Raw genomic sequence first — 12,706 nt, 5'->3', positions numbered from 1 at the left:
TTCCATCAAGAGCATTTAGCTCATTTTTTAAGGAAAAATATTGCACAACAAACAAATAGTGACCAAGGTTTATACATAGCACGTAAAGAATGCACAGTCCAATATATAAAAGCACTTAACTGATGGTGGGGATAGCACCGTTTCAAAGACAATACAGGCATCTTCTCTGCACGCTAAGAGCTTCCATATGGTAAACACCACCAACTCTTCTAGAATATGTGGCAAGTCCTGGAATTCAAGCAAGGCCCATGACAAAACTATCAATATCAGAGTCACCAAACCCAGGCAGGTTGCTATTCTCTAATTTTCTGAATACCAATCCAACGAGCATAATCCACCCACCTGTTAAATCACAAAGATTTAGTGTAAAGTTGACACATTTAAACTTTTTGATAAAAAATTTTAAAGGATGATGCTAATATCTCACATCAACGATCCCAAGAATGTATTTCCTGTTCGAACGGCAAAGCATAATGCACTCAAGATGATCTTGTGTTCATGAAGTAAAGGTTCTAAAATCCGCTGTTCGATAACACCAGCCAGTACCTGGTACCTGTTAAATATGATGAGGACGGACTTTTAAGTGGATAATGTCAAGGTTAACAAATGTAAGAACAGCACAATAGCTTTAACAGTTGTGCAAAGAAACCATTTCCTTTGAACCAAAAAAAAAATTTTGCAAAATTGGAAAAATATTACAAGTGCATCATTTGTTGAATCATTCCCTCAATGTTGGATTCTAGTTACCTCAAATTGCTAGAAACTGCCATGTAAACACCATAGGCTACACTCGTTGATAATATAGGGACATCCTCCGCTTCACCAGCAAAAGATTTGTCAATCGCCTTTCTCGCATTAATTAAAGCATTTGTGACACCTGTACCAACCTGGAAAAGAAATTACTAGCAGTTAGACTTGAAACTGAATTGATTTAAAGTTTCAAACAACTTCCCAATAAGTGTCAATTAGAATATCAACAAAATCATGGAAGAACAAGAGAAAAAAGGACTTCAACCATTGCCTAATCAAGAAAAAGGTTAAGGTGGGAGATACGGATGTAATGAATATCATGGACGTTCATAGTGACTAAAATTATTAAATGTTCCCCAATAGGCACAGGGATGATGACAATATCTGTTAACAGAAGTGCTCCACACCTAAAATAAATTAAACGGACTGGTGCTTTCTTTTACTCAATACAAGAATGCTTAGAGAACAAAATGTTTTAGGAATATAAAGATTTTTAACTTTCCCAGCTTGTTAAATCAAAGGTTGCTATTTCTCTTATTATCACTCAATACTAATCCATTCGGTTGCCAATAACTACAAGGCAGCACAAAATCAGCACTCGAAAGATATTTTTACTCCCACTTTATGATGAACAGATCCATCTACAAGTTACAAATTTATTGTTTCTGCGTTTTCACTTGCCATTTTCCATGAAGTTCTTTCATTATTATCCAGAAAATGCACAAAATCAAAACAAATGAAGGACTAGGTTTTCCATGAGAAATACAGGAACATTCTAAAGCTATGTTCAAGAACATTAATATCAAAGCAATCAATTTAAAAGCAAATGCATTTGAATACCAATACCCCAAATTTTCCAAAAAATAGGGGGTAGGTGTTTATTTTCTTTTATTTATATTAAAATATTCGCTGTTTCAACTGCACTATCAACATACATTTAGCTCAGTTTGGTTCAAATAAAGGGTCCAAAAGAGAAAAAATAGCATGGATTAACACAAACTCATTTAAGTTCATCTTTAAAAATGGACCCAAGTCCAATATGGAACATACATGGATCCACGTAGCTTTTTATACAACCCTGACATAGCTCCCACATGAATTTAAAATTTTTAAACAGGGCAGATGAGGACCTGCATAGGTTTGAATTAAGTTATTTTGAATCCAAATCAAAGAAAGTATTAATCTACATATTCCCAACTCCATTGCTCACGATTTGGACTCATAGTAGACCCGTGATCCCAATTTTGGATCAAGTAATCTCAAATTTTGAGCCAATCAGATACAACTTAGTTGCAAATTTGCAATCCACACATGCCCTAGAATTCATAGAAACATTAACATTTAAAATTTTGCTAAACTTGTCAACCAAGGAAAGGATCTAATTATATTTATTTATATGTAGTTGCAGACATTGTTTCTATTTTTATTAAATAATAGTAACATAAATACTTCCAAATATGGACTTAGTTATAATTCCTTATTATGTTATTTTTAAGAAGTGATAGTAGACTACAAAAATTGAGAAGCAAAATGAGGAATTTAGACACTTTTAAACGATCTTGAGTTGTACACATTTTGCATCAAAGGGTCTAGATGATGGCATTAGAAGTGGTGCCAATAGTAATGGTAAACCAATCTGAGACTCAACAGTCCGGCATCACAAACAAGAACATTACACAAGGAATAAGTAAGTTCATAAATCATACCATGTCTAAATGAAGAGGAATGTTAACAAAAAATATCATACCATATGTAATGTTTTCCATTGCAACATTAGGCCTTTAATTGATGCAGTAGCCCATATTTGGGCACAACCATTGAAAGTTGAAACCATGGGCAAAAACTCCAAAGACTCAAAAACTAACAGCAAACATATATCGTTTTTGTCACTTTTTTTAATTTTTTTTACTTATGCAAGCACATAGATGTTGAAAGATAAAATGGGGTAAGCTCAAGTTGGTAAAGATTTTGAGAAGTCATGGCCAGAGATTGGAATAGTCATGATTTTATCAAAACAAAGAATTTGATAATTTCTCTTATGAACAAAACTTCAAAAGACCAGATTAATAGTGTGTTAATATGTTAAAAGGGTGTTAGGAGCAACAAAAGTTGGCAGACTCTCCTGAATGACTGACAATTGTTATGAAAGAGTTAGGGGGAAATATTTTAATATTACACTGATAGGTATGGCAGTAGTGGCCATATTATTGGGTGTGGCGAAACATTCACATTGTCAGTGAAAAGAAGTAACGTTTTATCTTTTGGGTCTGACTGAACCGGGTATCCAATATGTGTTTACTGTTCACGCTATTTCATTAATGGCTAGTCTATAATTTAGTCATGTTGTAAAAGGGTATTTTAGTATCCTAATTATTGTATTCAGCAAATATAATGAAACAGCCTGTTGCGCCTATTCCTGTGTGAGGAATTAGGCTTTCTATAGCAGCCGACTCTCTTCTTCTCCCATTCTTTCTCTCTCTTGGTGTGATTGAATATTGGACTCTATGATTTCTAACATGGTATCAGAGTCGAAGATCCAGTCTTGGAGATCATGACTTTTTCATGGACATTCAACTCAAAAATTTTGTCTCTTCTTAAGGTATTTCTATTTTCTTTCTTTTCCTCTCTATTTCTTCCTTTTATTCCTATACTGTTTGCCAAGATCAAATCTCCCTTTTTCATTCTTCTTTTGATTCTAAATCAGACCTTGATAAGGCTATCTCCAAATCTCGGGTCTGTTCAGGTTTTCCCTCTTTTCGTTATTTCCTCTGGGTTTTGGACACGTTATTTGCTTAAAAGCATGATTTCATCTAACCCTAATTTTCTTTCTTGACAAAATCTTTCTTCAACACATTCCCCCTTTTTCTTCTTCTATTCCCCTGATCCAGGCGTGATTCCAAAACAAAACAAAAAAAAGGGAAACACATTAGATCTCTGTTTATCTCATTGTAATTCATAAATCACAACGTTTCTTTTAAAGTGACGTGTTCAATATTTGTTGAATATCGTTCAGATTAAATTTTACAGCAAGTCAGGTTTATTGCCTCTGATTTACAGATCGTACAAAAAAAAAAGATGCAGCATATTTTATTCCTGTTCTGATCTGAATTTGTTCTGAATCCATTAGATTTGTCTACAACTAAGATTTTCATTTCTTTCTTTGTTTTCATCTATTTTTTATTTTTTGATTCCTTATTCTCCTTGGAATATGGATTCGTTCCCTTCTAAATCAGGCCTTTCCTCAAGTTTTCTTAGTCCACTTGTGTCCGAAAAGCTGAACTCTAACTTAAGAAACAAATCATTTCGTTCATAAGAAGTCAGGATCTTTCTGGACATCATGATAGCTCTATTCATGTTCCTCCAGAATTCATTGATTCCTACATTACTTCTACATTATCACAAGAGGTGCTAGTGGCTATTCCAGATAACTATTTGGCTATGCAGTTATGGGACAGAATAGTTCAGACATATTCGCAGGTTTATCAGGCCAGGATAATGTTTTTAAAGAAGGAATTTCAAATGTTGAAAAAGGATTCCATGACCATCATGGAATACCTGAATAAAATGAAGACTATTACAGATCAACTAGCCATCATGGGTTGTGCAGTCAGTGACAAAGATATGGTGCAGCAAACCCTGAGTGGGTTGAGACCTGATTATCACATGATTGTTACTTTCTTATTGTGTCTACCAGAGTTACCTACATTTGAATATCTGTGTACCAAGCTTTTTCAATATGAGATGACATTGAAAGGGTTTTCTAAAGAGACTCATGTTCATATTGGAGCACAAGATGTGTAAAACCCAGTGTTAAAAAAAAATCGGACTCGGGTCGGGTCAGACCCGACCCGACCCGGATCCATACCCGAGCCAACCCCAGCCCGTCGAACGGGCTTTCAGGGGCTGGCAAGAGGCGGCATACAGGGGGCCGCCCACCCCCCTGCGCCCTCTACAAAAGGAGCGAGAGAGGGGGAGGAGAGGCGTTCGAGCCTCTCCCCCGACTCTCTCTCTCGTCTCTCTCCCCTTTGTATCTGCTCTCCCTCCCCGACTCCATCTCTCTCCCTCTCTCATCGCTGAACCGACGCCGGCGAGCCCCTTTCCGTCGAGGCAGCCCGGCGACCTCCCACCTCCCCAGGCGATCTCTCTCCCTCCGGCAGCCCAGGTAACCCCCCTTCTCCTCTCATTCCCCCCCCCCCTTTCTTCCTCTTCCCTTTTTCGACAGGCCCCCTTGCCTTCATCTCTTTTAGCAGACAGGGGGCTCTGCCCCCTGCCCTTTTTAGTATTCCGACAGGGGCCATGGCCCCTGCCCTTCTCTTTCGAGTAGGGGCCGATGGCCCCTACCCCTCTCTAGACCGACAGGGGCCTCTGGCCCCTGTCCCGTGTTCTGTCGAGCAAAGCTCGGCAGGGGCCATTTGGCCCTTGCCTCCTCTTTTTGAAAGCCGCAGGTGGTTTTTGGCCCCTGCACTCCCTCTCTCTGCTCATTTTTCCGGCATGGGCCATCGGCCTTGGCCTTCCTTTAAAACTAAGCAGGAGCCTTCGGCTCCCGCCTCCCTTTTTGAAGACCCAGCAGGGGCTGATGGCCCATGTCCCCTCTCTTATTTGTTTGGCAGGGTCCGAAGGCCCCTGCCCCTCTTTTTTATAAACCCGGCAGCGGCCGATGGCCCCTGCCCTTCTTTAAATATCTGGCAAGGGTCGATGGCCCCTGCACCTGCTTTCTTTTGCAGCATGGGTCATTGGACCCTACCCCGTTTTGTTTCAAGTCTGCAGGGACCGTTGATCCCTGCCCTTGTTTTGCAGAGAAGTCGAGACCCCAGTCCTTTGTTGTCGCTTTTCTTATTCACTTAAATGCATGCTAATAACGTACCTTTGCAGCTTACGCAACGGAGCCCGTTCGCGCCCCGCGAACCGAACCGACGATTACCTACGCTCGTAGACGACCTCTTTCTCGCAATACCCCGAGGTAGGGGAAATTGCACAAGGACTTAAATAACTGAAGCTAGCTTAAATAATTAAAGACCGAAAGAACAAAAATATATATTTATATACGTATAAGTATATAAGTATGCTTTTAGCTCAAGGACGCGGTTTCGCGATCCTTGTCCTTTATTTATGCATTTTCCTGCTTTCTGTCTTTAATTTGCCGCCGCGCTTTGCGCCCAGGCTTTTGTTTTCGCATTTCCTACTTTCTGTCTTTAAATTGTTGTCGCGCTTTGCACCTAGGCTTTTACTTTCGTATTTCCTGCTTTCTGTCTTTAATTTGCCACCGCGCTTTGCGCCCAGGCTTTTGCTTTCGCATTTCCTGCTTTTTGTCTTTAGCTTAAGGACGCGGTTTCGCGATCCTTGTCCTTTGCTTTCGCATTACTTGTTCTATGTTTGCCGTCGCGCTTTGCGCCCAGGCTTTTGCTTTCGCATTTACTGCTTTGTCTTTAAAATTTGCAACCTCAATGGATGAAAGGAGTCCCTTTTTATCAAACATACGGTTCTGCAAATAATGTTGGTTTTGAAGCATCGTAGTGGGTCATCCTAAATCAAGCATTCGGAAGGAATAGCTTTTCTACTCTGTTTAGTATTTTTAGCGCAGCTCGAGTTTTTCCAAAATCTAGGACTCAAGCAAGCTTGTGAGCGTAATTTTCTCATGCGAAATTCGCATTTACCGTTTATCGTTATCAGTGTCAAAATTGGTGTTGCATGTTGACACTACGATAACGAATGTGAGATTCGAGAAAATCACATGCCATAAGTTGGCACATGATATTGGTCATTTCAGAAGTTTAGAATGATGACATTATATCTTTGCAAATTATGTTGTTGAGGCTTCTATTGAGGACCTAGAACCATTCCTCGTAACGTGCTCATAGACATGCATGGCATGCGAGTAATACGACAGATGTTGAGACGGTCATTCGACCTCGACCAGTGCTATGAGTACATTGGTAAACCACATTACACATTGATTGATTATCGCCTTCACAGGTAAGATGCTTGATTGGGTCAAAAGGACAGAGCATGTAGAATGGGTCGTTGGTTAAGTAACCCCTGACACACCCATTCGTTTTATTGTTGTCTGTCAAGGGAGAGGACGGATTGGTACACACTTCGATGGACAGGTTGTTAACAACCATTCTACGAGCAAAGACTCGGTGTCCCCAGTCATCGGAGTTAGGGGATGAGACTACCAGATATTATCCTTGGTGGTAGATCTTTTAAACTTCTGCAGAAGTAGGATGCATCCGTAGCCACGAACGCCTTTGGGGAATCCTCTCTCGGCTAACGACTGTCCCCTTAGGAACAGACTCAACTAGCTATTCGGGTTATTCAAAATACATAAAATAATAGACGTTCGAACTAGTCTCAGTTGTTTCAACGAGTCGTGTCTGCGCGTACCCGCAGGCCAGTTAATGATGGAACATAAAGTAACATGTGCACTTCACTTGATGAATCGTAGAATTGTGTTTTATGCTCAGTGATCTCAATTCATTATTAAATGTTTTGTTACATCATGCAGCATGTGCTAGTTAGACTTTTACTTATGCTAAGAAACTGCTCATGTTAGTTCAGTAACTGCTTAGTTACTCATCACACATAGTTAATTATTTATGCTTCTTTCAGACATTTCTGTCTACTTGTGCACCTATTAATTTTTCACGAAACTAACCCATTTTATGGGTATAGGTGATGATTAGGTGCTTAGCATGCGATGGCGCGAATGCGAGATGTCTTCAGGATCCACTATTACCACTCGCAGCTCTTGCCCTGATCGTTTTGGGTTTTTGTTACGGATTTCTTAAAGAAATCCAAATTTTGTATACCTTAAAAACTATTTATAATACGAATGTTTTCATCTAGATATTTGCAAGTTATGCCTTTGTCTTTTTGCTCTTTTAGCTAACGTGCCCAAGATTGTCGATTTGCCCTCTTTTCTTTTAAAGAAATGCTTCCGCTGATTTTATAAATAAACTCTGAAAATAAAAAGGATTTTCTAGCCTTTAAACCATTTTCAAAAGGTTTACAAGTTCGAAATTTTGGGGTGTTACAAGATGTGCTAGCCACAGGAGTTGCTTATGGGCGAGGACGTGAAAGTTATGATTTTCGAGAAAAAGGAGGTCGAGGAAAGAATGGACAAGAAAGTCGTGGTATATTACCTACTCCTAACATACCTCCTAATTTACAGAGGCAAATAACCATTTTCACATGTTTTCTATGCAACAAAAGGAGACATATCAAGACTAATTGTTGGTTTAATCCTCAAAATAGAGGAAAACCACTATTGACAGAGGCAAGAAAAAGGACAGATAATCCAAAGACCAGTGGAGAAGTAAAAGAGTTGTTGTTATCTGCCTTAGCTGAATTGAACCTAAAACAGAATGATCAGGGTATTTGGTATGTTGATTATGGGACAGCAACTCATGTTACTGGTGATGTTGGTACGCTCCTAACTCTTGTTCCTTATGTTGGTAGAAATAGTATTGTCATTGGGGATGGATTTCATCACTCTATTGCTTAGATTGGAAATTATGTTATTCTTATGTCAAAATCTTCTCTCAACCTCTTGAATGTCATTCATGCTCTAAATATCAAGAAAAACATTGTTTTTGTTTCTAAGCTTGTTGATAATATTAATGTTTCAGTTGAGTCTACTCTTTTTTCATTTCGTGTCAAGAACCTTCACACGAAGGAAACGTTCGTTGAAGCAAAACGACAGGGCAATATATGTCTTCTAAGAAGATCCTTCTACTCGTGTTCACCCTGTTGATCCCACCTTAAAGCTCAACTCATCGTCCTCCTCAGTGCCCTCTAAGAGTGTCTTTAGTGTTTCTGAATGTATTAAGCCAAATTTTTGGCAAGGTCGTCTAGGTCATTGCAGCAATCGTTTTATTGAAAAGCCTGTCTCAAATAATCATATTCCCAAGTCAAGTTTAAGATTAAGTGTCAATGATAAAAAATGTTCTAGTTGTCTTTTGTTTAAGAGTCATGTTCTACCTTTTTATTCTATTAATAAAAGAGCTTCAAGACCTTTTGAAATTATTTGTTTCGATATCTAGGGTCCAGCTCTAGTTTCCTCTATGTTTGGGATTAGATATTATCTTATATTTGTTGATAGTTATTCTCATCACACATGAATCTTCTTTATGAAATGCAAATCTGAGACTTTCAAGTTGTTTCAGAACTTGCATTCTCTTGTTAAAAATCATTTTACTGAAAATATCCTCTATTTCCAATGTGACGAAGGGGGTGAGTTTTCTTCAAACGACTTTATTAATTTTCTCTGAACTAATAGAATAAGTAGGTGGGTGTCTTGCCCTCATACACCTCAACAGAATGGGATTGCTGAACGGAAGCATCGCCATATTCTCAATAGTACAATGAGCATGATACATGATAGTAATCTGTTGGTTACTTTCTAGGCAGAAGCCTTCCATTCGGCAGTTCATGTGATAAACCGATTACCCATGACTATTTTGAAAGACAAATCACCCTTTTTTTTTGTATGAGTCCATGCAAACTATCATAATTTGCATGTATTTGGTTGTGTATGTTATGTTCATGTTGACAATTCAATGTGGCATAAGTTTTCGAACAAAGCTTTGAAGTGCAGATTTGTGGGATATGCAGATGATTATAAAGGATATAGGTGATACAATCCTGTGAGTAAGCGCATCAAAATATTCAGAAATGTTGTTTTTGATGAACTAAACTTTAATCATCATGCTAACACTTCTTCTGGAGTTGAGGTTTATCAGCCCTGCTTAAATTCTGAACTCTTTTCAAGTACTGATAATGTTTGCTCTTCAGAATGTATTCAAAGGAATGAGGAAACTATGTCTTGATGCTGAACAAACTAATCAGGGGAGTATGATATCTGAACCACCCTTGGTACCTGAAAGGTACAAAGGCATCGTTTATTCTCGGTGAGAAAAGGTACTTCCTACTACTAACCAAGAAACGAATTCTCCTTCTACTCCTACTCCAACACTTGATGTCAGAAGATCTACTTGCTCTCGACATCCCATTGAAAGGTGAGTCAGTTATGAGAATTTCTCGATGGACTTCCAACTCTTTTTAACTTCTTTGGGTAAGGAAGATGAACCCAAAACCTTCTATCAAGCCGCAAACTCCAAAAGATGAATCGAAGTCATGAATAAGGAAATGGAGGCACTTCATGAATGTGGTACTTGGGATATTGTTTTCAGACCACATGATAGAAATGCAGTTGGATCCAAGTAGATGTATAAAATAAAGTACAAACCGGATGGCACTATTGAACGATACATGGCGAGACTTGTTGCCAAGGGGTTCACACTGGAGCAAGGACAAAACTATGATGAAACCTTCAGTTCGGTCGTGAGGATGGGCACCATCAGAATTATATCATCATTAGCTATTGAGCATCAGTGGACGCTTAATCAACTTGATGTCAAAAATACATTCCTACATGAAAATCTGAAGGAGGAAGTGTAGATAGAGCAATGCACTGGGTATGTACAGGTTAAAAAGGGATATATATGGTTTGCAACAGGCGTCACGCTCTTGGTTTGACAGTTTCTCCCGTGAAGTACAAAAATATGGTTTTAGTAAGTCTTTTCTTGACCACTCTCTGTTTATTTTTCAATGCCAAGATGTAGTTACTCTGTTATTGATATATGTAAATGACATTATCATTACACGTAACTCTAATGATCACATTAAGCAGGTCAAAGGATACCTGAATCATAAATTTAAGATGAAGGATCTTAGTAAAATGCGATATTTTCTTGAAGTTGAAGTTGACAGAACTACTGAAGGGATGAGTCTCACCCAACATAAGTATATTATCGATGTTCTCAGCAAGGCAGGAATGAAAGATTGCATACCTCTAGGCACACCAAGTGTTCTTCATCAGAAACTCAGTTCTCAAGATAGAGAGTTGTACGAGGATCCTACTAGATATCGTAGCACAGTTGGAATGCTGCAATATCTCATTTTTACTCGGACTGATATTGTTTACTCAGTTAATCAGGTGTCTCAGCTTATGCATGAGCCGCGTGTTGGGCATATGGAAGTTGTTAAACGTATTCTTCGGTATTCGAAGGGAACTATCGGAGATGGTCTTTTGTATAGAAAGAGGATGAGTAGATAGCATGCACATGAACTTGTTATTTATACGGATGCAAACTGGGGAGGAGACCCAGATGAACGGAGGTCACTCTCAAGCTATTGTATTTTTATTGGCATAAACTTAGTTTCCTGAAGCAGTAGGAAACAAAAGGCCATTGTCAGGTCAAGCACAGAAGCCGAATATAGATCAATGGCAGCTGCCACAACTGAGACAACATGGATTAGACACTTGTTGACAGAAGTAGGAGAATCGGTCTCCTGATCTCTCCGCCTATGTGACAATCAAAGCACCATCAACATGTCCTTTAATCCTATTCATTATTGTCGTGCCAAGCATATTTAAATAGATCAATATTTTGTGAGACAGAAGGTCGAAGAAAAGGAGATTGAACCTGAGTTCGTTCGACTACTGATCAAGTTGTTGACTTATTTACAAAGGGACTGACCAAGGACAGATTTTGGATGCAAAAAGGTTAATTGTTCATGGTTCAAAATCATGTACAACTTAAGGGAGGGTGAAAAGAAGTAACTTTTTATCTTTTGGGTCTGAACCCAAGATCCAGATCCAATCTGTGTTTATTGTTCATGCTATTTCATTAATGGCTAGTCTGTAATTTAGTCATGTTGTAAAAGGGTATTTTAGAATCCTAATTATTGTATTCAACAAATATAATGAAACAGCCTGGTGCGCCTATTCCTGTGGGAGGAATTAGGCTTTCTACCGCAACCGACTCTCTTCCTCTCCCATTCTTTCTCTCTATTCGTGTGATTGAATATTGGACTCTATGATATATAAGAGTAAGATTATAATTTTCACAAGATATGGGCCAGTTACTACTTGTTAGGGAAGAAAAACATTTCTTTTCTCATATTTGGTATCAGCCATCAACTTGGGCATGGTCCAGTACTATAATTACTACTAGTCCTTGACTAAGCACAATTTGGCCTGATAGGCCTCATGGCCATTTGACATGTTGAACACATGGCAGCTTTATCCCCGCAAACACAAAGTACAGATCAACTAATTTTGCCCCTAATCATGGCAACAATATGATTTAAACTTAAGCCCGAATCAGACATGAATTCAAGATTGAATACCAGGCCTCAACACTGGTCGAAACTGGGCTATATTATTTTACATATTTTATTGTGTTTATGAAATTGAGAAACTTTTGACTTGCAATGCCAACTCATGATGGTTGGAAAGGCCCAAGATGGTGTGAGTTTTTTAAATAAATGAGAAAATCCAAAAACTAATAAAGAAGCAACACCATCACTTGCAGATTTATTGCATCTGACTGCACTAATCTTGTCACGAAAGAGGCATCTTATGGGGTTTCAATCTAATTTTGTGCCAGCTGCAACCTAGTCAAGCAGTAGTAACTTGTCACCTTATCAACGCAGTTATGTTATACTGGTTATTACATCCCTGCTCGGTGCACATGTATAAGCACTAGGTGGGTATTTCCAGCTTTCAAACATCCACTAATAAGGCATTAAGATGATTTAGATGGCTTGAGTAATTAACTAATGCTTATTCATAGTATAATAAAAAAGTTTACATACCAAAGATGCAGAAGTCCCAACAGCAAAAAGCTTTGAACCATTACGCTGTAAAATAGAACAATACATGTTAGAAACAGGATCTCGTGACAAAAAAAGCTAAAAAAAAAACAAAACAGATGTCAATATAAAAATATGGAACCCCATTAATGAATCTCAAGGACTTTTACAGTTTTACCAATATTGCCCCGACTCGCTGCAAAAATGAGTACGATGTTCCAGCCAAAGCAACCTGGCATTTTCACAAGCCACAGTTATATACTTGGTCACAGGTATGTCAAGCAAAAAATACAAAGCA

The 12,706-nt window shown here is 38.5% G+C and overlaps 1 protein-coding gene across 1 annotated transcript in view; it reads right to left on the bottom strand.

Moving 5' to 3' along the window:
- The window catches only part of LOC149843404 (protein RETICULATA-RELATED 4, chloroplastic-like), a 35,343-nt gene continuing 22,637 nt past the window's right edge, over window positions 1-12,706 (bottom strand). The window contains exons 4-8 of the mRNA XM_089999767.1: window positions 12,587-12,640; window positions 12,412-12,456; window positions 748-887; window positions 428-553; window positions 1-342 (exon numbers count right to left, since the gene is read on the bottom strand). Of these exons, the coding sequence (XP_089855893.1) occupies window positions 294-342; window positions 428-553; window positions 748-887; window positions 12,412-12,456; window positions 12,587-12,640 (414 nt within the window). The 3' untranslated portion in view covers window positions 1-293. The remainder of the gene's footprint in view (window positions 343-427; window positions 554-747; window positions 888-12,411; window positions 12,457-12,586; window positions 12,641-12,706) is intronic.

The sequence above is a fragment of the Nuphar pumila genome, chromosome 3, assembly GCF_984573655.1.
Source record: "Nuphar pumila chromosome 3, dmNupPumi1.hap1.1, whole genome shotgun sequence".
NCBI lineage: Eukaryota > Viridiplantae > Streptophyta > Magnoliopsida > Nymphaeales > Nymphaeaceae > Nuphar > Nuphar pumila.
Note: the sequence above shows the minus strand (reverse complement) of the source record. Positions and strands in the feature narration are given on the sequence as shown.